Source organism: Palaemon carinicauda, chromosome 37, assembly GCF_036898095.1.
Source record: "Palaemon carinicauda isolate YSFRI2023 chromosome 37, ASM3689809v2, whole genome shotgun sequence".
Taxonomy (NCBI): Eukaryota; Metazoa; Arthropoda; class Malacostraca; order Decapoda; family Palaemonidae; genus Palaemon; species Palaemon carinicauda.
Genome location: NC_090761.1, coordinates 64,922,646 through 64,949,531, shown reverse-complemented (window position 1 = coordinate 64,949,531; position 26,886 = coordinate 64,922,646). Strand labels below are relative to the sequence as shown.

General features: G+C 44.4%; 1 protein-coding gene and 1 long non-coding RNA gene across 11 annotated transcripts in view; one reads left to right on the top strand and one right to left on the bottom strand.

Annotated features, from left to right (window-relative positions):
* Window positions 1-23,061, top strand: part of LOC137629737 (nuclear receptor coactivator 2-like) — a 250,735-nt gene extending 227,674 nt beyond the window's left edge. For all 10 annotated transcript variants that reach the window (XM_068361326.1, XM_068361323.1, XM_068361332.1 and 7 more), the window contains 2 exons: window positions 12,930-12,997; window positions 20,361-23,061. In XM_068361326.1, coding sequence (XP_068217427.1) covers window positions 12,930-12,997; window positions 20,361-20,438 — 146 coding nt within the window. In that variant the 3' untranslated portion in view covers window positions 20,439-23,061. The remainder of the gene's footprint in view (window positions 1-12,929; window positions 12,998-20,360) is intronic.
* The window catches only part of LOC137629738 (uncharacterized), an 86,480-nt gene that overhangs the window by 1,993 nt on the left and 57,601 nt on the right, over window positions 1-26,886 (bottom strand). The window contains exon 2 of the long non-coding RNA XR_011041598.1: window positions 36-1,645. This is a non-coding gene — a long non-coding RNA (uncharacterized lncRNA). The remainder of the gene's footprint in view (window positions 1-35; window positions 1,646-26,886) is intronic.

The window sequence follows — 26,886 nt, the reverse complement described above, 5'->3', positions numbered from 1 at the left end:
TCTTTTGTTCAGCAATGTGGTAAACATGTCTTTACCTCTTTTGTTCAGCAATGTGGTAAACATGTCTACATTCAGGCAACCCCACCACTTCCAAATCTCTGAACACATCAACTGGCGTAGAGGCTATTTGTTTGGCAAAATCTGATTTTCCTGCTTAGGTAGTTTGCAAATATGTTTGATTTTCCCAGAATGAAATGCGTTAGTAGAGGGATTACTCTTAGACTTATCCACGATAACAGTTCATCTGCTATCCGATACAGGGATGAAGATATTGTACCCCATAGGTTCGTGACTTAGGCCAGTGCCATTTTATTGTCCGAAAATACCTACTATATACTGTTTTACTTATTACTAGTAATTCCTACTCTTGAAGAGTTGAATATTGGTAGTAACTCTAGGCAGTTGATGTATAGTTTTGTTTCCTGTGGAGTTCATTTCCCTGAGAGATGTATATGATCCAGAGTTGCTGCCCACCCTTCCTGTGATGCATCTGTGAACAGAAACAAGTCTGTGATTTTTAACTTGAACTCCGTGTGACAATTGACTATAATTGTCTCGCTAATTCAGTAGCAAAAATTGGTTTATCATCAGTGGAAGTTAGCCTACGGCATCTAGATCAGTCTTCTTGTTCCAATGTGACTTGAAGAAATCGAAAAACCCTTATTTTCAGCTGGCCCAGTGAGACAAATTTTCCTAAGAAGGCCATGGTTCCTAGAAGCCTCATCAACATTAGCACCGACAGGGGCTCCCAATGTTTTGAAATTTTGCAGCAAAAGAAGAAATGAATTGATCCTCTTTTCTGATGTTAAACCTAAAAAGGAACTCTTGCTATTATCATTTCTTGAGTTGGGACTTTTTGAAATTTACTATTACCTCTAACCAATCCAATTACCTAAGCAACCAGATTTGTTGGACTTGGATCCTCTTTAATGAATCGCTTAAAATCAGCGAATTGTCCAGGTATAAAAAACTCTTAGTCCAAGTAATAATATTTTGAGATGGGGGCCATAATTCTGAACACCTGAGGCTAAAATATAGGCCTTGAAGTGATAAACCTTTGTTCTATTAACAAAGTGACGGTATTTCCTTGAATTTAGATGAATCAAAATGTGAAAGTGTGAATCGTAGAAGTCTATCGAGAACATCCATTTTTTTTTTTTTTTATTATTATATATTACTCTCACAACAGTTGATGGTGTATTTATTGAGAACTGTGTGTGGACTGTGAAATTGTTGAATGGTAAGACATGCAGAACTGTTTGCCAACCCCCTGAGCTTTTAGGGACTAGGAATAAGATGATTTAGAACCCCGGGAAAGGGTTTATGATCTCTTATCACATATTTCTCTAGAAGTTTCACAATTTCTTGTTGTAGCAATTGAACTTTTGCTTTATTGGCAAGATAACTTGTTTACAGAATTGGTTTCTTTAATAAGAGAGTGTTGGAAGTAACTTTCTTTAACCTCAGCCAGTACTCACAGGTCGGGGTGCAGGCTTTCCCAAACGGTGAAGAAGTGAGTCTCCCCCCAAATGGAATTTGGTTGAAAGGCTTGTCATTCTGTTTTAAGGTTTTCATTTCCGGTTGGTAGTCCTTCTGGAATGTGTTATGCTATCCCTTGAATGAAATCGATTCCTTTCTGGTACATCTAAGGAGGAGAAATTTACCCATAAGTGGAAGGGTGAGAATTTATAGAAATTGACCTCACCACATTGGTTTGAGTTCTGCTCTGTAGGATCCTTGAAAAACTACTCTATCAATGTTAACTCCATGTAATACAGGTCCCAAAATGGATTTTGAACAGAGTGAAAAATCTATTTTTTGTTGAGAGTGCCATGTCGTCCTGATGGAAGGGTTCCTTTAGGTAGCCTTCTAAGGGATATTTGCTACAGTGATACTCCCAGAGAAATAAACTGAAGGTCTCCAGGATTCTAAATCCTGGTGCGAGTATCCAATAAAGGATATCGCATAATATCAGGGGACGTATTCTAGATAAGACATAGCAATCTTCACCCCGAATAGATTTAACTTTTTGATGTAAGGGGGAAGAGTGGCAAAAGAAGGGGGTGCCGTTCTAGGTACCCGGTGGACTTCCATCCGTACTACTACCACGGCGCCATTCGTTTTCTTGTCGTTAAGCAGAAATGCCCGTAGATAAAGTAATTTTGGGAGAGGTCAGCAAAAGGGTGGGTCCATCAGGACGACATGGCACTCTCACCCAAAAATAGATTTTTCACTTTGCTCAAAATCCATTTTTTGGTCTCGGGCCATGTCGTCCTGATGGAAGCATACCAGAGAATTAACTTGAAATTACTATAGCTGTGGGTTTTTGTATGTGCATTCTACCTTGAATGGATTTCCTTATCTGGTCTTCTAGACCTGTATGTGAAATTCCAGGTAACTGTCATTCCCACTAAGCCTGGAGCTGGTTTAGTGCTTCCTGCCCTCTGCAGGGAAAGTGTCGACATTGAAAATAAGGATTCAAGGTTTGTATTTCCATAGGAACAGAAGGGAAAACTTTAGAGCTTACCTTTACTTACCATGGAAATCTTTATCCTGATTTCAAGTTCTAGGCCCTTATAGGGATTAAATAAAACTCTTATCATGTTTTATTTGTCTGTAGCAGTAATAAGACGCAAGTACGTTTTAGTATCTTTATTTTGCAACTAAATTATCAAATGTAGTTAAAATAAGAGTATGAATCTGATCCAGCATTAAGACATATCAGGGTCCATATTTTCTCCTGTAGAAAAAATATATAATTTCATTATCGGAATAATGCCACTCAATGGAGATGTGAAACCAAATCTGTCTGACTTGTTCAGATTTTTGGAAATGCATAAACACTGTGACGCAAACGTTCACTCGGCAGTGGTGTTATCGGTCAGATATGCACCTATATGGAACAGTATGTTAATCATCGTTATGATTTGCACTAGAAGGTAAGTATATCCATGCACCCGATGCACTGTAAAGTCCCTAAACAGTCCACTGTTCATCGCATCACTAGACGACGGGTTTAATGACACTACCCCCCCCACAAAATGTTTTATTTCATGTACTTGCTTCGCATAGTGTTTGAAGAAGACCCTGGATGATCTCCACCCAGTGTATGAGCAGAGTCTTTCAAAGTCCATATGTTGAAAGAAGTTCAACGAAGAAGCAACTTTCCTCAGATCGTGATCTGCGGGTGTACTGTCAGGATCCGCTCTGCGAATAAAGTAGGTGAGCTTCGCTCTCAGTTGTCTTAGGGATAGGTTTGATCCTGAAGTTTTGCCTCTGAAGAGCTGTCCTCCCTTGAAGTCTGAAGTTCTTCGAAGATAGACCTTAAGACACACTACTGGGCACAGAGAGGCATCTTCCTTCAGTGGGCAGATTCTCCAAGGACCCCACCTCTTAGTGGGTAGCTCATTCTTGGCAAGAAAGGCAGGATCAGGAAAGAGGTTCAGTTCTTCTATGTCTAGGAACTGAATATGGCCTTTGTTTCTGGATAGGGCCACTATTTCACTAACTCTAGCCCCTGAGGCTATTGCCAACAGAAAAATGATTTTTTGTGTTAGATCCTTTAGAGTACAATCCTCATCGTTTAGGTTCGAACCATAGTGCAAGACTTTGTCTAAGGACCACGTGATGGGCTTTGGTGGGGTTGCTGGCTTGAGTCTAGCACATGCTTTTGGGATCTTATTAAAGATTTCACTAGAGAGGTCCACTTCAAAGGTGTACAGACGTGGTCTAGCCAGGGCCGACTTACACGAGGTAATCGTAGTAGAAGCCAGGCCTTGTTCGTGTAGGTATATGAAGAATGCGAGACAGAAATCTATTGATATTACTGTCGGTTTCCTTGTTTTCACAAAGGAAACCCATTTCTTCCCTGACGATTCCTATTGTCTCCTAGTCGAACTTGACTTATACTCTTCGATGAAGTCAACTTTATCCTTCGAGATTCCAAACTTTTTGTTCGCCGCTAGGGCGAGAAAATCATGAGATGTAGGTTGTTGGTTCTCGAGGATGAAGCGTAGACAGTCGACTTCTGGACCAGTTGGGATAATACTGGATCTGGCAGAGGAAACAGCTTCAGTTTCAAATCTAGAACTAGAGGGAACCAATTGCTTTTGGGCCACTTGGGGGTCACTACTGCTACTGTTCCTCTGAAGGATCTTGGCTTATCGAGGACTATTAGCGGGAGATTGGTTAGTGGAAACAGGTGAATGCGATTCCACCTGTTCCAGTTGAGGGACATGGCGTCCATCGCCTCTGCTTGAGGGGCCATATAAGGGGCTACGTAACGAGGTAGTTTCTTGTTGTCGCTTGTTACGAAGAGGTGGATCTGCACTTCCGGGACTTTTTCCGAGATGAAGGAGAATGAGTCTGCATCTAGGGACCATTCTGTCTCTGGGCTTTCGCCTGGATAGAGCATCCGCCATCACGTTGTGGAACCCTTGTAGGTGAACTGCTGATAGGTGCCATCCCTTCTTCCTTGCCAGATAGAAGATGGCTAATATCACATGGCTAATATCGAGCCTTGTCGTTTTAGACATTTTACTATCACTTCGTTGTCCAGGACCAACCTGATGTGGATTGCTCTGCGGGATAGTTTCTTCGTCAGGAAAACTGCCAAAGCCTCCAAAATGTTGATATGAAAGGTTTTCAACTGGTGCAACCAATTTCCTCGCACTTTTCTCTCATGAGAGTGGCCTCCCTATCCTTCCAAGGAGGCATCCGTGTGTATCATCACTGATGGTTGTGGTGGTTATGGGGAAATTGTCTGTGCTAGGCTCTTGGCTGTTGACCACGGCCTTAACTGCGTGCGCAACAAGGTCGTGGTCAACCTTAGTTGATCTCTTCAAGCGTTTGATGCGTATCTTCTCCAGACTCCTGACATCTTTTAGACGTGCTTTTAGCACTGGGTCTTTCACTGCTGCGAACTGGAGAGAGCCCAATACTTTCCTGATGGCGTCTTGAAATCCCCTTGTGACGGATTAGTCTCCTGATAGACCCCTATATCTCTCTCGTCTTCTTGGATGGAATGGAGTGGTGGTGTGACTTTAAGTCCCATTGGATTCCTAGTCATTGGAACTTCTGAGCTGGAGAGAGGCGAGACTTCTTGTGATTGATCTTGAAACCCAGGTGTTCCAGGAACTGGATCACCTTGTTGGCTGCCTGCAGACGAGTAGTCTTGGATGCTGCCCATACTGGTCAAATCAACTAGATATACTAGTAATTGAACTCCTTCGGAGTTTAGCTGCTAGATGATTGCGTCTGCCGGCTTCATGAACATCCTTGGGGCTGTATTCACTCTGAAGGACATTGCTCTGAAGAATCACATCTTCTGTAGCATGAATCCTAGGTAGGAGGAGAAAGAGCAGCTCAATAGAAGATGCCAATGAGCATTTGTTGGGTCTATTGAGACTGTGTTTGCTCCTTTTGGTAGAAGGGTCCTTATGTGTTGCCAAGTAAGCATCCGGAACTTCTTGTTCTCGATGAACATGTTGAGTGGAGACAAGTCTAGAATGACTGAGTTTGTCTGAGTCTTTCTTGGGAACACAAAACAGCCTTCCCTGGAATTTGATGGACTTCGCTTTCCTTATTACCTTTTTGTTCAAGAGTTCTGAGGTATAGTCTTCTCAGGAGGGAGTGGAGTGTTAAAAGAATTTTGGAAAACTGGGTGGAAATCTGTTCCATTTCCACCCGAGTTCATTCGTTAATAGGCTGTGGGCCCAGGGATTGAAGGTCCCGCGATCCCGACAGTGATACGGTCTGGCTCCTACCTGGAACCCCTCTTTGGGTGTGGGGTCCTGTGGATTTGTTTTCGTGACCACGTCCTACTCGGGCCCGGAGGAGTTATCTCCGGGTGAACTTCTCTTGGGCCGTTTCCTTTCTGGATTAAGGTGAAAGGAAGTCGATTGCCTCACAAAGTTGGGGTTAAAGATTGGCGACTGAGCCACCAGTTGTTGAGGGACCATCTGGAAAGTGACGTGGTCGTAGTCACGGCAGAAAGTTGTGCAGATCTGCATGGTCTCCTTGCCTTTTTATTTTTAGGCTGAGGACCTCCGTCTGAGGAAGATTTCCTCTTTGATCTCATGCTCCACTTTTGGAGAAGGTTCCCATTCTCCGTGGTTGCTCTGGCTATGATCTGTTGGACCAGTTCCAGTGGGAAAAAGGTCTTTACCCCAAATGTTTGAGGTAATCAGTTTCCTTGGTTTGTATCTTATGGTTGCTGAGGTCAAAACGGACTCTCTGCAGGCTCTCCTTGCTCTGAGGAAAGCATATAAGTCTTTCACAAGGGTACCCATGTGGGACTTAGCCAGGAAAATGATCCTTTCTGGGGTGTTCTATAGATCTGCACTGATGAGAAAGGGAGGCCGCTAGTCTCTCTTTGTCTACTGTTCCCTCCTCAGAAGATGGTCTGGCAACTTTGGAAGGTTCTCATTGAACTGCTGGCCTGCTATCTCTGGATCCAACTTAGAGATGGAGAAGGTTAGATGGACATCCTTCCACTTCTCCTCGCAGGCAGGTAGTGCTAGAGAGAATGGTTTGCATTCCTCTAGGGTTGGGGAAGGATTGCCCTTGTCGACTGCCTTGACGGCGAAGTCTAGTGCTTTCTCCGAACAGGAGAAAGAGATGGAGGAAGGAGCAAGAAACATGGGATGTATCTGCTCAGTGCTAAGACTTTGGAGTTGGTGTACCCGGCTCCTTTCAAGGTTTTCAGGATGATGGCTTGCGCCTTATGTTCGAGGACAATGACCTCTTTGGGTACTGTTTCCTCACAGGTTGCATGTTCATCCTACAGTCTGATGTAGCATTCTGGATAAACTGGAAAGTTAAGCCAGAATTCAAGATCTTCAATCAGTTTGGTCCCCAACTTCTCTGAGACGAATAGTTTCCCATTCATCATGGGCATATGCTCCGTATGCCTCCAGGGTTTGGTTTTGCAGTGGTGAGAAAAATCCAGCACCTTAAGGAGCTTCTTAGTAGAGCTCTTGGTAGGTCCTGGGCGATCCATCCTCTCTTGCAATAGTATCTGTTGCAGTCTGAGTGATTCTCTCATCATCTCTTGTACCTTTCAGAACAACCCCATTATCCGTTGAAACTAAGTGAGGATCTCTTCATTCATGACAGCTTATGCCGGTGGTTGTGTAGTTGGGATTGAAGAGGTTGATGGCGTAGGTTGGTATGCCGTCCCGGCAAACTGAGGGTCTTCAGTTGCCGTTGAAACGGATCCTCCTTCCTCCACTGGTAGATGTTCCACGTCTTCTTCAGGACCTACTTGTAGTAGGGCCTTCTCAGTGTCAATGAACACTTCTGACGTCCTTTCTTGAAGGATGTCCATGCCTTGTAGTGCCTTGTCTATGTCCACGTCTATCTTCATTTGTATGAGGGGAGGCTGGACCTGTTCCTAGGGCACCACCGCGTTAGGTAGAGCCGTGGAGAACAGTAGGTACCTTAGGGAGTCGTCGGGTAAGTACGGTCCCTTGAAAATTCTCTTGGAATCTACTTACCCATTAGCGAAGGGTCTCCTTCGCTGTATCTCTAGTCTGCATGTTGACTGAGGGAGCTTCTCCGAAGCCGTTAGCCAGCAGGGTCGAACAGGTTGGACAACCCTTCGGGTCCCAATACTTGAGGACTCCCGACACGATGCTGCAGAGGGCATGAGTCCTGCACTTCGTGTAGCCTTAGATTCTTTGAATTTGTGGTTGCAGGTTAAGGCTTCACACTTCTACATTGGCTCCTCCTGTAAAGGAAAAAGGGCTCAATGAGTATAAAGTTTTTTATATCCGTGATATAAAAGCATACAGTTTTCATCAACAATTGTAATTACTATTGTTTATGGTAGCTTAGGATAGTAAGTTGGAAAGGAAATAAGAAAGACACATATCTACGCTTCCCACCCCAATCATTTACCGAGACCTTCGTCAATAATAATATTTTAGGCTCCTTGTTAGGAAGAATACAGGGTGGAGGAAACTGTAGTAGTTAGGGTTAGTAAATGTTTATACTAACTATATCCACTTGTAATATATTAATATTGAGCGGTGATTTATTAGGGTCCCGTTGATCAAAGGATTCATCTGGGTGTTGAGGGATTACTCAATATGATATCATGGTCCCAACCATAGAATGTGATAGGAAATGTAGAATATGTTAGAAATTAAGTGTACTACTGTATATTCTATATACTGTAGTCCAGCTGGCACACTACCTAGCAGCACTAACTGATAGAGAGAGAGAAAGTATTAAGGTAGGAGAGTTTCCTATTGTTATGGTTTAGCACAACAATTGGAAGTGTAGGAGGATTCAGGCCACCTACTGTCTCCTTGCCAGAATGAGAATTCTAATGGGAGGGATAAGAATCCATCTGATTGTAGCTTCCATCCATCCACAAAGGCCTGCCGCCAGCTGTACAGCCGGCGGCAATAATTGTGGATGGCAGTCCAAGGGAGGCCTGAAGACTTCTCAAAAGTATGTTGAGTTTCCCCCCAGGACATACACTTCCGGTGAAGGAAGGACATAAGGGGGAAGGTGACTAAGGCGGCTGCCTAACCGCCGCCGGTAGGGTCCTGGCCGGCAACGCAGATAACCCAGTACGTCGGGATGACTGACCGAATACCGGAGAAAGAATGTTGTGACGGCTATGCCGACACTAAAGGACAGAAAGGGGATGGGGGAAGGATCTTACAGTTCACTGGTGAGAAAGATGGCAGCCGCCTATCTTTGTCAGTGAACTGAGGAAGAGGAACAAAGATTCCCCTGCCGGCGACATCGTCAGCTGCAAGACAGAGCACCCTGAATTGCCGTCTAACCCCAAAGCCGGAGTACTCGGCGGCGATGGGGAGAGCCGGCGGTTGCCGCCTATAGTGGCGGTGGCTCAGGGAGGGAGGAAGGGTTTAGCCTCTTTACTCTAAAAGAAAATATAAATCGAACCTTATCCATAAATTCTAGGGGATGTATGTCCCCATCCGAATTAATAAGGAACGATAGGGCGAGGTTAAACTTGGGGAATTACTTTACTAACGTATACGAGTTAGGCTAGCCCAACTTCAGCAGGAACCACGGCCATGGTTGTTACCGCCGGTTAGTAGTGCAGATAGGAGGTTCACCAGGTACCTAGATCGGCACTAGATTCGCCACTCTTCCCCCTCAGAGTTAGATCTATTCGAGGTGAAGATTGCTATGTGTCGTATCTAAAAATACGTCCCCTTATATTATGCGATATCCTTAATTTTTATCATGGATACTCGCGTCAGGAGTTAGAATCCTGGAGACCTTCAGTTTATTTCTCTGGGAATATCACTGTAGCAAATATCCCATAGAAAGGCTACCTAAAAGAAACTTCCATTAGGATGACATAGCCGAGCCCAAAAAACTAACATTATAGATTAATACCGGGAATTGTCGCCCTACCAACCAAATAAAATGCAATAGTAACGGGCGACTGCAGTCGTAAAATGGCTGCCTCCACTTCTCAGCAATGCTCACCTAAACACACTAAAATTATTGAAATTTAACTGTGAAAAGGGAGACTAAAATTATGCACAGGAAAGAATTAGTACTCAACTTTCCAGAAGATGAAGATGCTGGAGATTGCATGATGATTATTCCAATAACTTTTAACAAAACACCGGGTTAACGTGGGAGCACAACTCGCTTAGATAGCTACAAGAAAAAGAATGGCGTCGCAGTAGTAGTAGGGATGCAAGTCCAACGGGTACTAAAAACGTCACCCCCTTCTTTTGCCACTCTTCCCCCTTAAACCAAAGAGTTAAATCTATTCGGGGTGAATATTGCTGTGTCATATCTAATATGCGTCCCCTGATTTTATGCGATATCCTTTACTGGATACTCGCGCCAGGAGTTAGAATCCTGGAGACCTTCGGTTTAATTCTCTGGGAGTATTACTGTAGCAAATATCCCTTAGAAAGCTACCTAAAAGAATCTTCCACAGGACGACATGGCCCGAGCCCAAAAAAGATACTGTACCATTGTATAGCAGCTGTCTTAAACATCTTGATTATCTTCACTAAAGTACTGACTTTAATTCTATGTGCCGTGTACAGTTAGTTTCCATTTACAAATGATGTCTTCATGGTGTGCATATCTGAATGCCAATAATTGGGAATCTACTGTTAGATGATTCGATAAGCCTTCTGTCCCTTGAATTTATTCAGGGCAAACTGGCCTTTTGCCAGTCCATGAGAATAGTATACTTCAAAATATACAAATTTTAATTTCACCCAAAGGTATAGAAAAGCAACAATTATTTTAATGATAAAGGTATAAATGGTCTATGAAACCATCATTTTATTCAATCACTCAAATATATCTACCAAGATAAATCAAGAGCATTTATCTTCACTGTAAATGAATGTTGAAAATGTATGCAACACATACGTGTGAACTATAACTGAAATGAACAAAAAGATAAAAACCTATGCAAGGCTGTTTTTCATGGAAATACTTTAACACAATAGTTACCAGAGACAACAAAAGTTCTGTAACTGGGTCCTGACACTCACTGGAAAGGTAAATGAGAGAAATTTTTTTAGTTAGCAATGATCTGCAATTTGAAAATGAAGTCAATACACAACACACTTGCTGTGTTTCCAGGTTTGCTTTATTCACTGCCCTCCCCAATTCCCCCACATTCTGAAACTGGCACTTAACATCTTTTAATAACACCTAATAAATTTATTTAAAAAACGAAGTATAGTACAGAAATTAGCTGAATATTGTTAATTGGAGCCTTAGTTACAAGTGTAGTTACTTTGTTAAAACTTAGTAGTATTGCAGGACCATCATTGTTTGGTACTTTCATACTTGGAACGATTATTTTTTCATTGTCTGGTACAGTATTCAATGTGGCTATGGTTATATATGTAGTGTATGTGCATTTGAGTTCACATATCTTATAAATTATATATTTTAGTAGTTATGGTAGAATGTTTTGATTATATAATTCATGGTGTATTTACTGGCATTCTTTTATGTATAAAATATTTAAGAATTAAGTGTAAGCTTAACATGGACCATTGTTGTTGGCAAAAGTAACCAAGGTTTGATGCAGATTTTTTTGTTAATGTCCTTACTTTTGCTTTGGAAAATCAAAGAAAACTCTCTCAGTATTGTTCCCTTAATTTCAACATTCATAACTGTATATAAAAATCCAAGTATAGAGTATTCCAGCATTATTGGAAGTGTTAGTATAGGATACCAGTGTTACATTTAAGAATTTTATTAGGCATGACGTGCTTTGTTTTAAAAGCAGATGTGAGTTTCTGTCATAAAGTTGTATTGAATTATTTAAACTGTGTACTGTGTTCAGTCATGGCAGTTCCTGTTTGTTTCATGTTTTTTTCAGCTGTTACTTAGTGTAAGATTGCTTAATATATGGTATGTTTTTGTACACTTATAGGTTAAAATGCCCAAACGTAGCTCTATTAAGTGTATTTCCAGATTGTGATAGATTACTTTATGTACAGAATTCATATAGTTTTTACTATTTAATGTTACAAGTTTTCAAGCAAGGTTGGATGCCTTTCATACTTCGTATTGATCATTATTGTTTTTGTAACAAAAAGTTCGTAAGGTGCCTCCTTTTTATTTCAGCACAGCCAGCAATAATTTTTGTACCACTAGCATGGCTTAATTTTCTTATTTTCACTGCATGATTTTGATTGCATGGACATTAATGCATGATGATTGTCATAACACTTCCACTTTGTATAATGATTTTTTTTATTTATATTTACAGATTAATGTAAATTTCCCTTGCAGTTTGAGAATATCTAAAGGAGGTTTTTTTCAGAACTTTTATTCAGCCAGATATTTTTTGTAGACTGTAGGCTCTCACTTTTTGTGTATAGGTGTTGATTTTAGATACTGTGTAATACTGATACATTTAAATAACAAAATACAGTACTTAAAGTTTAGGGTCTTCTAAATTTTTCTTATAGTTTATCTATATCATTCATACTATAGTGTTGACTGACAGTTCAAGAAAACTTCATATCATTTAAGAATTTAGTGTGATATGGAGCAGTGCAGGTAATGTCTCCAAAATGCTATTTCACAAATAAAATTCATATTTCTTTTATACCATTGGGTATTTCCTTTCATAATGTAAATAGGTTCCAGTGAATACACACTAATTCTTAAATATTACTAATTTCATATCATTCTGTAATAAGTTGGAAGTGGAGATACTGTACTTGCTTTTTAAAAAATTACTAAATCCACACTAGAATAACATTTATTTCAAGAGATACATGCCACTCGATTACAGTTTCTTGCTGTGTGTAACACATTAAGTGAGTCTAGTAAATTATATTGGCAAAGTATATCCATGTTTTGGAGTAATATTTTTCTGAGGTAACAAGTACATATCTTATGGGTTAAAATTTAATAACGTATATTAGAATTTAATAGTAAGAAATTTTTCTATAATGGGGGACTAAAAGTTACGGTACTAACAATAAAAAAAAAAAATTTTTTTGTTCTTTACTCTTGCATGTCACAAAATAAAATCACCTCGAGTAAAACATATACTGGAAATATAGTGACAAAACCATTTCTGAGGTAATGGTGACAGGCATGTGGAGGTTAGCATTTGTCATATAGATGGCTTTCATATTTAAAGAAATTTTGTTTAAATTGTATTGGTAATAAATTCAATTTATAAAGTTCAGAATTGCTTTTCTATCATAATCACTGGTACTCTTTTTGAAGATGTTGCACATCAAGCATTAATAGATATTTCAGTAACTTATGGGTAGTTATTGTGCAGAAGTATTGTATTTATGGTCTACTCGACAGGTTAAAGTTAGCATCAGATTGACTATCGAGTGCAGTACTCGATGAATGTTAATTCATGTAACAAGAATTTTTGTTTTGTGATTGACATGTAGAATAATTCATGTTGGTTTTCACCTTTACAGACAATAACAACTGGGGAGGAGAAAGTGTAAATACAACCCAAGCTGGAGCGTTAAGTGGCTCTCCTAGAGTAAGTAGCTTTTTATTCTCTTTTCCTAGGAAGATTTTTAACAGTCGGCCACTTTTTTAACAGGAGGTGTAGCAGAAAAAAGATCTCGGCAGTGTACCTGCCACTTTTCATGCGGAAAAATTCCATAACAGTAGCTGCTTCATACATATACAGAAGCTAATCATCAATAAGCAGAACCCCCTAGAGTTTATCTTTATCCTACACACACACACACACACACACACACACACACACACACACACACACACACACACACACACCTAACAAACTTTAATAATCCACTTTGTCACAGTATCACTACTATACTAAGACTCTGACTTGTAATCCTATTAACTCTCAATCCTTTAACCATGCTACTGTATTTCCGTGTTACTGTATTTATTGTTTTCAAAATTTAGGCCCACAAGTATTCTCAAATAATTTTAATCTTCTATCTTCCATATTCATTCAAGAAATCTTAAAAAGGATCACCATAATCTTGACAAATAGAATAACATGATTATTTCTGGTGTCTTTTGGTATTCATTCACTTGAGAATTCAAGTTCAAACTTGGTAAAAATATTGATTTTCTTTAGTAGGATGACAACTCTTTAAAAATTAGAAGCATCCGTCTTTCTGCCCAACTGCCCTTCCCTAGTCATAGCCAGCATGGCACAAATTCTGTAAATAATATAAAAACCGGCATAGTAGTAAAGAAAGTGGTTATGATAATGATAAAGAGCAACTCAATAAAGTGAAAGCTGGTGAAAAATGTTTATGGTGACAACCATGATTATGTATTTAACTACTGTGTTCATAAGTACAAATTGTAAGTTTACTGTAGTATTGTATGATTATACAATATACTCCTACCATATATGCTTACACAGTTATAATCTTTAATAAAACTTATGAAAGAAAATCTAAAATGCTACGAGGTTGTCAGATCTTATATTAATATTTTAAACTAGATACTTTACTTTAACACTTAATTTTTATTAGATATTTGTTCCAACACGTAGTACTTACTTCGAACTGCTTTCTTAGGAGTATCTGGGATCTCCTCCCAACTGACCAGAATTTTGTGTAGTTTACCCTACTCCCGTTTTCTATGCGGGGTAACCTCTGGCGGAGTGATACGCGCCATGAGGCGACCCGGGGTCAGAGAGCATGCTTGCTCAGGTCTCGAGCTCCAATAAGTTTTCTGGTCGCGTCGCGATAACATCTCGACGCTCTCACCTTACCCAGTGCGACCCTTTGTGTCCCCAACCCCCATTGTGTCCCACGTGGTCCCCTTGTGATCATTCCATACCCTTTCCCTCTGTGTTCGTCGTGTAGGGGCAGCTTATGTTCTCCTGCAGGCACGTATACGGAGTGCAAGTCCTGGAACGAGGTGCAGTGGGTGCGCTACGGCACCAAGAAGAAGAAGGCGTCCAAGAGGTCACCTAGGAAGCCTCTCCTCTCCTCGCCGCTTCCTTCTCCCGATGCCTCGTCGGATAGAGCTTCTCAGCCGCCTTCCCCTACCCAGAGTAGGGGACAAGGTAAGTCAGTTGAGGGGAAGAGGCCCATTGCTCTTACGCAGGAGTCTGAGATTTCTGCTAGTGGGGATGTTTGTCGGTCCAGGCGGGCCTGAGGGAGGGACTGGAGTGTGTTCGGAGGACGGAGTCCCGGTGCCAACGGGGCCCGCCTCTTCTGATGATCCTATGTGGGGAAAGGCTGCTGCAGCCTCTTCCCCCCCTCTTCATGCGCCTATATTTCAGGTACGTCTGCAGCTGGGGGAGACGCCAATAAGGAGAACTCACCATCATCGGATCCCCTCGCATTGGCGCCGCCGAGGACGCCCTTCAGGTCGCCCATGAGACTGGAGGAAGAGTTCGAGGCGTTATTCCCCAGCATGAAGTTACCTCGCTCTCCTCCAGCGCCTTCAGCAACGCTCCCTCCCATCTTCCTGGAGCCTTCGTCACCTACGGACCGACTCGAGGAACCACCAGCGACGCGGGACGACTCGAACCCTTCGGTGCGGTCCTACAAATCTTCGGGCTCCTCTTTCGAGTCATACTCTTTCTCCTCGGAGGATGGAGCGCCGTGGTACCAGTAGAGGAGGTGAGAGAGTCCTGTTCCCGTTCCAGATCTCGCCACTCCAGGAGGCACGCTAGATCCCCCAGAAGTAGGCACAGAAGAAGCCGTTCCCCTAGGGAGGAATGGGTGTGTGTCGCCATCCCACGCAGCCGCCACCTGGGAGCTTCAACAGTTCCGGGTACCTCTGGCTGGCTCCCAAGGGCTCGTTCTCCCGCTCCGAGGCTCCGGCAGACAGGCATAAGTCCGCGAAGGTTCTGACTCCATCTGCCCGGCGGAGAGAGTCCCCCCTTCGGTCTGGCAGCCGTGTCCCAGCCTCCAAGACTTCGACAAGCCGGCCAGAACGTGAAAGACAACCAGCAGCCACGAGGAAGCCCGCAGCAGCTTGGTCCTCCGTGGGGAGAGACAAGTCCAGGACGGAGGCCTCCGTCCTAGCGGCAATGCATGTCCTCCATCCAGAACCGCCGAAGTCGTACCACGACAAAAGGATGCCTCTACCTCAAGCGGGGCCCCCCGTTGTAGGTGCATCTTCTCAGGCAGAGGAGCATCCAATGGAAGGCCTAGGAGATAGTGCGGAAGGCTCAGCGGACGAGGCCTCCGCGTACAGAAAAGTACTAGCCCTCATCAGACGCCACCACAGGCTAGACGAACCAAAGCCCGCGACGGATGAGGACTAGCTCTCGGGCCTCAGCAGGTTGGTAGATACCCCTGTGCAGCAGAGGCCCTCACTGGCTGGCTCCCTAGAGCTCCTTCGCCATCCTCGTGGTTCGTCTCCTCCAGCAGACCCTGATTATCGACGAAAGTCATCGCACCAGGTCTCGGTTGACACGCATAAGCCCGCGAAGGTTCCGACCTCACCCGCCCAGTGGAGAGAATCGCCTCTTCAGACTTGCAGCTTTGTCCCGGCCTCCGGTTCTTCGATGGCCCGCCCTGAACGAAGGAACCAACCAGCCAGCACGGGGAAGCCCACAGCTCCATGGATCTCCGCAGGAGCTCCATCCGTCGAGCGGAGGCAGCCGCTGGCTCGACCCGGCAGCATGGCTTCCATACCCGGTACCACGACAGCTCCATTCAAGCTTCGTGGTCAACCGCTGGTATGCCAGGGTACTCACACCCCATGGATTCCCCGGGAGGGGTTAGACCCATGACGGCTAGCTCCGTCCCGGACGGATGGAGCCAGCCGCTCCATCGTCCCGGCGAGGCCCATCTAAGCATCGGAGGCGGCAGCTGACATGGTAGGGTACTTACACCCCACCGATTTCCCTGGGAGGGGGTTGACCCATGACGGCTACCCCTGTCTTGATGGCTCCATCCGTCACGGAGGCAAAGTGGCTTTCCCCCTAGCGGGTCGAACAGGGCTCTTGCCGCTCCTGTGCCTGCCTCAGTGGCAGCTGGAGAGGCCCCCCCGGCATCTTTGTCCAGTGTCTCTTCAGCTCCGTCCGCCCGTCGGATGTAGAATTTGGCACACGTAATCTTTACCTCACCTTGGCCCCCGTAGAGGAGCTTTGACTCCACAGTTCACCTTCAGACCGTCCTTCTCAGGCTCCCGGAGAGGGCGTTCAGGCAGCGCCTCTCGAAGGAGGTATGAGGGGAGGCCCCCTACTCCAGCCAATGCCTCAGGTGGGGGGATGCCTCAAACGATCTTGGCAAGCATGGCGGGACCACGGAGCGGATCCGTGGACCGTAGCACTTCTAAAGGAGAGGTACAGGTTGCCCTTCCTAGCAGACCCCCCACCTCTGATCCCAGATCAACAGGCGGAGTGGTTGGCACCCAAGGACCCCTTGAGAGTAGCAGCATTGCAGGAAGAAGTCTCGGCAATGCTGGCGAAAGGGGTAGTAGAGCCAGTCATGAACCCGGGTCCAGGGTTCTACAGCAGGCTCTTCCTGGTGGAGAAGGCAACAGGGGCTGGACCTCTCGGCCCTCAACATATTCGCGTGAAAGACCGACTTCAAGATGGACACTCCGAAGTCGGTCCTAGCGGCCTTGAAGGAGGAGGAATGATTTAAAGTTTTCAGGCATCCTGACATCTAAGGTCATTGACGCCGTTGAAGGAGGAGGACTTCATGATGTCCATAGACTTCAAAGACGCCTACTTCCAGGTCCCTGTCCATCCCTCCAGCAGGAAGTACCCAAGGTTAAATGGGGTACCCAAACGTTGCAGTTCAAAACCTTCTACTTCGGACTGTTGACAGCTCCTCAGGTCTTCACGAGGGTCTTTGCAACAGTTTCAGCCTGGGCACACGAACAGGGCACCCGCCTGATTCGGTACCTAGACGAATGAGGGAGCAAGGCATAAAGCTCCTGCAGTTCTGCAATGTCTTGAGTATCATCATCAACCTGGAGAAGTCCCAGCTGATACCCTCCACCAGGATGGCTTACCTAGGGATGGTCCTAGACTCCCGGTTGGCGAGAGCCTTCCCCTCCGCGGAGAGACTGGACAACCTAGAACAGATACTCCGGCCCTTCCTGTCGGGCCAGCCCAGGAGAGCCAAGGGCTGGCAGAGATTGATAGGACTCCCCGCACAAGATAGTCCCGGTGTCCCCAGAGACGTAGGAAGTCCTGGAGCGGTGGCACATCAGAACGAACACTCTTGAGGGAATGGCCTTCGCAGCCGACCCTCCAGAGATGCTCCTGTTCACGGACGCATCTAAGGAGGGCTGGGGTGCCCATCTTCTCGACAAAACGGCAAAAGGGAAATGGGAAGTCGAGGAGACGAACCTGCACATAAACGTGCTGGAGATGATAGCCGTACAAAGGGTGTGCCTAGAGTTTGTCCATCTACTCCAGGGGAATCACCGTGGCTCTGACCACCTACGTGAAAAAACAAGGAGGACTGACGTCGAAGGAACAGTGCAGTCTCACGTTGGAGTTCCTAGAATGGGCCGAAGTGGAACAAATCAATATTTCAGTCGGGTTCATTCCGGGGAAGAGGAATGACCTGGCCGAGAGCCTCAGCAGGATGGGTCAAGTGGTAGGGCCCGAGTGGTCCCTACACCCAGAAGTGGCCAAAACCCTCATCTTGAAGTGGGGCTCGCCGGTGATAGACCTCTTCGCCACGAGACTAAACGCACAGCTCCCCATGTTTTGTTCTCCTGTGCCAGATCCAGCTGCAGCGTTCGAGGACGCTTTCCAACACCCTTGGGACAACCTCGGCGTTTACACCTTCCCTCCCTTAGGGATGCTCAGACAGGTCCTCAACAGGGTGAGACAGGCGGCCAGCCTGTGGATGACTGGTAGCGCCCTGGTGGCCGGAGAGAGAGTGGTTCGCGGATCTAAAGGAACTGGCACGCCTTCCACCTTGGCCACTTCCAGACAGACCAGACCTTCTCCGGCAGCCTCACTTCCAAAGGTTCCACGAAAACCCTCGGTCCCTCCGCCTTCACGTGTGGAGGTTATCGAGCGTCTCTTGAGAAAGAAAGGATATTCGTTGAGGACGGCATCGAGGATGTCAGGGTACTTGAGACGTTAGTCAGTCGCGGTGTACCAGGCGAAGTGGGCTACCTTTACTAAGGGGTGCTCCTTGAAGAACATCAGGCTGTTAGGGGCCTCCATTCACGAAATAGCGGACTTCCTGGTCTATCTCAGGGATGAAGTGGGCACGTCCATCCCAGCCATTAAAGGGCAGCGCTAGGCCAAGTCTTCCTTCTGAAGGGCATCGACCTAGGTACCTCCAGACATATCTCGATGCTCATCAAGAGCTTCAAGCAGTCGTGTTCCCCCTAAGCCGCTAGAATGCCCCAGGGGGATGTGGCTAGGGTACTGAAGATGCTTTCAGAACCTCCCTTCGAGCCTCTCAAAGACATTCTAGATAAGGAGCTCACCCTCAAGACAGTCTTTCTGTTAGCTCTGGCATCAGCAAAAGAGTAGGTGAGATTCATGGCCTGTCTTACGAGATCTCACACTCGAAGGTCTGGCGAGAAGATACCTTAAGATTCTTACCCTCCTTCGTAGCCAAGACTCAGAATCCAGCTGTTGGGGACCCCAAGGGTTCTCAGTGCCAGCTATCCCGCGTTCAGACAACCCGAGGGACTTGTTTCTGTGTCCAGTCAGGGCAGTACGGAAGTACCTAGAGAGGACGGCCAAACTTCGCCCCGAAACCAAGAGTCTGTTCGTCTCCTCAGGACTGGTGAAGAAGCCTGTCTCCAAAAATACGATCTCCTTCTGGCTACGCCAGGTGATCATGAAAGCCTACAGCAGTGCAGGGGTCCCTCTTCCAGGAAGGCCTAGACCCCACGACATTAGAGGACTGAGTACTTCGTTGGCCTTTGAAAGAAACATGGCAGTGGGCCAAATCCTGAGGGCAGGTACATGGTCTAGATAGTCTACCTTTACGGCTCGCTACTTAAAAGGATTGTTCGAGCATATCCTTGTACGGGTTTCTCTCTCGGTCCCCTATATGACCCTTAAATCCTTCAACTGCCATGAGATACACTGTCAGTGGAAGAATGCATCACCAAGGATTTTTTGCAGAGGTGGGTTACTCAGACACTAGAGAGTTTTTTGTGTAGTTTTCCCTATTTTCTCGTGTTTCCTTTGGGGTCAGAAGAACCTAGCCTCATATCTAGGTTCTTTTTCTCTCCTCATCACGGTCTCTAGGTCCGGAAGGCCACTCCCACCTCCTAAGGTGTAAGTCTCCTAAGAAAGTAGTTCGAGGTAAGTACTCCATGTTGGAACAAATCACAAATTTTAAGTAATTTGTATTTTTCCTAACAGTACTTACCTCGAACTACTTTCGGGTTATGGCCCGCCCATCCTGCCCCGAGTGCCTTACATGACTTCGTAGAAACCTATCTGTCAAAAACTTACTGGAGCTCGAGACCTGAGCAAGCATCCTCTCTGACCCCGGGTCGCCTTATGGCACGTATCACTCTGCCAGAGGTTATCCCGCATAGAAAACGGGAGTAGGGTAAACTACACAAAATTCTGGTCTGTTGGGAGGAGATCCCAGATACTCTTAAGAAAGTAGTTCGAGGTAAGTACTGTTAGGAAAAATACAAATTACTTAAAATATGTGATTTTTACATTGTTTTTTGTTATGAAATGAAAATTAAACCTTAGAAATTTTTATATTCTAAATTTTCCAGGCTGTAGACTGCATCCTTATAGGTTTAGATTATTTGAAAACAATTACAGTTTCCTTAATATTTAAAACTTTTTTAGTACTGAATTTGAAAATGCGAGTGCAATTTAACTCTGTGCGTAAACTATCTTTTATTGTGATTTTATACTTGAACTATTCTGAGGTTGTGTTTTGGAGCCAGCAAATGCAGTATAAAGAAAGCTAATTCTATAAATTTAATTTCAGATGGACGATAATCGAGGAAATAGCGGGAGTGAAAAAGGAAAATCTGAAAGTATGCTGAAGCACTTGCTATCCAAGTAAAGCTCTCTGCCCACCATGTGAAGTCATTCATTTGTTTGCGTCTGTGCTCACTCTCAAATGGTGACAACCTGCTGCTAGTCATTTCAAGTAGCAGGGGTTAGCATGGTATCTACATGATGGAGCAATGGAACCCCACTGTGAGGATTTTTTGCTTACCATTTCTGCGATGGCACCATGAGGAATGGATCTCGCCACTTGCAAGAAAAGGCCTTATAAAATTGGACCATAACATTGACTAGTATTTGCATTCAATTTTAAATAGCCTTAAAAGTTGGCTGCATTTGTGATCATGAAATTTGCTTAATGTATTTTTTTATTTTAAGACAGTAACTACCAGTTGACATATCATTGTATTTTACAAAATGCATATTTATATTGTAAATTTTTGAAATAATTGCTAACTTAGCAATAGAATGGAATTTAACTTAATTTTTATTGAAAGAGCCATTTATTACATTATTTTTATATAATTTAAAGAAATTTAAATTAAGCCGAATTGATATATAGGAATAGGGGGGTACAGTGGGGATATCTTTGCTCGTGGTGTGGGTCTGAGGGAGCCAATGTGATGTTTAAATGCCAGAGCAGTCCTGTGATTTAACTTTTACAAGTACAAAAGGGGGGGAATGATAAAAGTTTATGGGTAACTAGGCATTCAGTGCAGCTCTTGTTACCCATATGCCCACTTATTATGTATACACACTCCCTTCCTTGCTTTAACCATTGATTACACATTAAGGAATTCCTTTCTCTTCTAAGTATATTCAACTCATGATTTACCTCACAATGAGAACACTGCATTTCCCTGAAAGGCAGATATAAATCTCATTGCTATATTTTTTGATCCTTCTTCAAACTCCTTGTTGTATTAAGCTGCTAATGCGGGACAGAAAGCTCGCTGCACACTTATTGGTCAAGGTTTTGTGGTTGATGTTGATTCAACATCAGAATTGAACAAGAGTTGTGGCAGCCAGCTAGGGTAGGTCCAGTGAAGCTGCTACATAGCACGTTTAGCTGTGGTTGGGTTCAGCCTTATGTGCAATTCTTACCAATGGGTTGTGACTTTTAATTGTCTAATGTACAGAGAGATTATTATATGATGGAAACAGTTGCTGTTGTCAGACTGTTGTATACTATTGTTATAAATGTAAAAAAAATACAGTATGATTATAGTTCACTTATATACAGAGCCTTACATACTCAACCGTAATATACCAAAGGCATTATGTAGATACACAGTGTACTTGAGGAAACTTCCCTAACCCTGTATTTTCTTTGCACATCACGAAGTTAAATGTTAGATAGCAGGAGATATTTCAAGATTAGAGTAAAATATCATGTTATAATGGTTTATTATTTTTGTATGAGAAGTTTATTGACATATTGTTATTCTACAAAAGAAATATTGGACAGAGATTTTGATAACTTTGTTGGAACACAGAAGTGACTGGGGCCAGCTTGTGGGAGATTGCGCCAAAGGATATATGCCAGCCACCTGTGGTGCAAACGCGGCTGGGAACAACTTGCTCATCATTCATTTAAACGGCTACTTGTGGACTGGCTAAGAGAAAGTCTGGTTATGATGGAAGAAATTAGTTATGGAAACAAGTGTATCTTTATGTTCTCCCAAGGAACTCGTGTGGTAAATGGGAGACAAGTGCCTTGTTTTTTTTGGAAAAGCTCCAATGGTCACGAAGTCAGTCCTTTATAAGAAAAGTATGGAACGACGTAATGCTGTAAAGAAAATGTAATTTGCATTTTATGCTCACTTGTGCTAAAAAAACAAAAACTAATGACAGTTTACACTTTTCTATTTGTGCTTAAAGTTTATCATTACAGGTTCCAATACTATCTTAAAACACTTTCGTGATAAATATTATAAAAAAAACTGCCTAATGTGTCTAGAAAAGTGATCGTTGTTGTGCTAATAAGAAAAGCAAAAGTGAAACGGGAACTGTGTGTGACCATATTTTGTAGGACTGAAAGTGAAGTGCAGTATTGGATGTGTAACAAAAACAAATTGTTAGGCAAGGAAAGTTACGCTGGCCCCAAGACTGGTGATAAGGTTATTTGTTGGTATAGTGGAAATGGCAGACTGGACCCTCCTAACCCTCATGTGTAGTTTATTGAAGTGACCTAGGTACTTTTTAATTGAACTGATAAAGTCAGGCCTCACAAAAAAAAAAAAATTCTGAGTCAGTTTATTTTGTAAATCCCAGACTATAGTTCCTCGGTAGACACAGTGTCCCAGGCACTGCAATTTGCCCAAGTCCAGTCTTGTTTTCCCTCCACTGCTGGCACTCTTGAAATTGGTCATACCGTACTATTATTATGTAGAGTTTCAGCATTCAGTTGTATGTTTCTTTTGACAACTAAGATTTTTGTATATATTATTAGTGTATAAGTAATTATGTAACAGTTTTGGAATCCCACTGTGGAAGAATGGCTGCTGACTCCAAAGTTGCTTTTCATTCATGTGGGGCTTTCGTCACGCCGTATAGTCTGTATTACATTGGTTCCGCAGCTTCATTGGTTTTTTGCATTGGTTCGTTCCCTGTACATTGTGTGTATAGGCAAGTTTCACCACCATGAAGCCATATGGCGAATAAAAAAAGAAATGGTATTTTTGTGTCATTTAATCCTTTTCTAGATAATTTTTACTTAGAGGAAATAAAATGTTTTAATTTTGTACAGTACTATACAGTATATTTAAAGTTTTAAAGGCTACTCATGAATGGCAGAGGCAAGGGAGGGTGACTGACCATATAAACATATGATCAGGGCCCAAGGCCCCTCTCCACCCAAGCTAGGGCCAGGCAATGGCTGCTGATGACTTGGCAGGTAGACCTATAAGCTCCCCCAAACCCCCTTCCTTACCTCACAAGGATGGTGAGGTTGCAAACATTGCAAGAAACTATCGAGTTTGACCAGGACGTAATCTGCTGTCCAACATAACACCAGCCAGACTGTATATTTAAAGCATGAATTCACTAAATTATTTGTATTGACATGACAAATTCGTAGATAATTTTTATTTTTCCTAACTATACAAACCTTAGCTATTTAATATGGGTATTACTTTCAGCGTAGCTGAAATGACGAGCCATTAGAATTTTAACGAGGGATTACTACCCCCTCGCTAGTTAGGGAGGGGTAGCTTACTACCCCTCCCCCCCTCACACACCTGCGAATACTTCACGTTGCTTAGAGGTAGGACTTCCCAGGGAACAGGGCTGGCGGGCAAGTTTGATTAAATAGTTAAGGTTTGTATAGTTAGGAAAAATACAAATTATCTACGAATTTGTCATTTGTTCCGTAACTGAAATACAAACCACGCTATTTAATATGGGTGACTCAACCCTTAGGTAGGGTGGAAAGTCCCAGCCATACTGGCTTTTGGCTTTTTGCCCGGAGACTCAGTATCTGAGTGTTAGTACTCAAAGATAAGGAGTCCCTCCATCTCACAAGTGCCTTACTCTGCAAGGACCGCGGCCTACGTAAGCTTGTGTGTGAAGGAATGAAGTGTGATTCGTACTAGGAAGTTGACCTGAAGTCCTTTAGATGGAATTCCAGGATAGGACGCTCCCAATACCACCTCGTAATGGTATGGGGACGTGACAATATTAACATAATATTAGGAACACAAGGGAACATGGTTTACCTGCAGTGGTTTGAGGTCAGCTGTGCAGAGAACCCAGGATGCTGCTTTCCACAAGAGAGGGGAGGATGAAGAAAAGAATAAGGGCCAGGCATACCTTTTCATTCATGCAGACTAAAACCGGGTAACAATGCCCTCAACCATCTGCTACTTGTCCATTAAGGAGCCTGAGGTTTAAACCAGCTGTTGTGCAGCCACCACAGGGCCGATAGAGAATGTATCGAGCCTCCTGTTGGTCACGTCTTGCAGGTATTGGGCTGTGAAGGTCGTCTGATGCTTCCAAACCCCTGCTTGTAAAACCTGTGTCACTGAGTAGTTTCTCTTGAAGGCCAGGGACGTAGCAATGCCCCTGACATCGTGTGCTCTGGGACGACGTGACGGAGGAGGCTCAGGATTCATGGAATGATGGATAACCCTGCGAATCCATGCTGAGATAGTGTTTTCAGTGACCCTCCTCTTCGTCCTTCCGGTGCTAACAAACAATGCCTGCACCCGTGGACGAACTGCAGCTGTTCTCTTAAGATAGAGCCTCAGACTCCTCACTAGGCACAGTAGAAGATGGTCTGGGTCATCTGTTACAGAACGCAGACTCGAAATCCGGAAAGAGTCGAACCGAGGGTCAGGCACTCCTGGATTTTGAGTCTTAGCTACAAACTCAGAGAGACGAATCTGAACGTTACCTTCCCCCATCCATTTGAATGGGCGATGTCATACGAGAGAACATGAAGTTCGCCAACTCGTTTGGCCGAGGCCAAAGCAAGTAGGAACACCGTCTTCCAAGTCAGGTGGCGATCTGAAGCCTGGCGTAATGGTTTGAAGGAAGGTCTCACTTCCGACTGAGGGCAGGTAAGTTCATCACTTCGTATGAGTAGAGAAAGTTCCAGCGAAGAAGAAATGTCCATTCCTTTGAGCCTGAAGGCAAGTCTTAAGGCTGAGCGATAGTCTTTCACTGCTGAGACTTAAAGGCGCATTACCTCCCGCAAATACACGTGAAACTCTGCTATTGCTGGAATAGTGGCATCGAGTGGAGAGATACCCCTTCCACGACACCAACCACAGAAAACTCGCCACTTCGCCTGGTAGACCCCTGCGGATGACTTGCGCAGGTGTCCAGACATCCTGTTGCGAAAATCCTCTCTCTTTGAGGAAATGCTGGATAGTCTCCAGGCGTGAAGTCGAAGCGAAGCTACGGCTTTGCGGAAGATGTTGGCATGTGGTTGTTTGAGTAGCTCGTGACGTGGAATTGAATTGAATTGAATATGGGATTTAGGCATTAAGCCAAGCACTGGGGCATCAAAGGCCATTCAGCGCTATATAACGAAAATCATTCAATCATATCTGTACACTCACACCATTTAGTATCATTTTAACCTTTAATACAAATCGTAACACTTTCATACAATAAAATCTAGATGTGAACTCGTGACGTGGAGGGAGTTCCCTTGGAGGCTCCGTAAGGAGTTGCAGAAGGTCCGGGAACCATTCTGCGTGATGCCATAGCAGAGCTATGAGGGTCATTGATAGGTTGACCAATATTCTGGTCTTGTTGAGTACTCTCCTCCTCAGACAGAACGGGGGAAAGGCGTACACATCGATGTTGTCCCACCGTTGTTGGAAGGCATCTTGCCAGAGAGCCTTGGGGTCCGGGACTGGGGAGCAGTACAGCGGGAGCTTGTAGTTCAGCGCTGTAGCGAACAGGTCCACAGTCGGGGAACCCCACAAAGTCAGGACTTTGTTGGCTACTTGAGGATCCAAAGACCAATCGGTACTCACTATCTGTGTTGCTCTGCTCAGACTGTCGGCGAGCACATTCCTTTTGCCCGGAATGAAGCGAGCTGCTAGTGTGATCGAGTGGACTTCGAACCATCTCAGTGTCTCCCCTGCAAGATGGGATAGCTGTTCTGAAAAGGTACCTCCCTGCTTGTTGATATAAGCCACCACTGTGGTGTTGTCGCTCATCACTACCACAGAGTGGACCGCCAGGACTTGGTGGAACTTCAGAAGTGCCAGGGACACGGCCTTCATTTCTAGCAGGTTTATGTGAAGGTACCTTTCTGATTCTGACCACAGGCCTGAGGTCCTGTGGTTCAGAACGTGGGCCCCCCCACCCTTTCTTTGATGCGTCCGAAAACAACATCAAGTACGGGGGGAGGACGAGAAGATCCACTCCCTTTCGTAGGTTCTCGTCTGCCACCCACCACTGGAGATCCGTCTGTTCCGGTTGTCCCATAGGGATCAGGGTGTCCGGTGAATCGTGTCCTTGATTCCACCGCGACTTGAGTTGCCACTGGAGAGATCTCATTCTGAGGCGACTGTTGGGAACCAGACGGGCCAAGGAGGAGAGATGGCCGAGGAGACGTAACCACGTTTGGGCTGGTAGTTCTTCTCGTGTGAGGAAAGGTCTCGCGACCTTCCTCAGCCTTGCTATCCTGTCGTCTGATGGGAAGGCTTTGTGGAGATTGGTGTCTATGACCATGCCTAGGTATACCAGTCTCTGAGAGGGCTGCAGAGAGGACTTCTCGAGGTTTACCATGATCCCTAGATCTTGGCAAAGTTCGAAAAGCTTGTCTCGGTGGCGAAGAAGGGATACCTTCGAGTCTGCTAGGATCAGCCAGTCATCCAGATAACGGAGGAGACGGATGCCGATCCTGTGAGCCCATGATGAAATCAGGGTGAACACCTTGGTGAACACTTGGGGTGCTGTGGAGAGACCGAAGCACAGCACCTTGAACTGGTAGATCTTGTCGTCTAGGCAAAACCTTAAGTACTTCCTTGAAGATGGGTGGACTG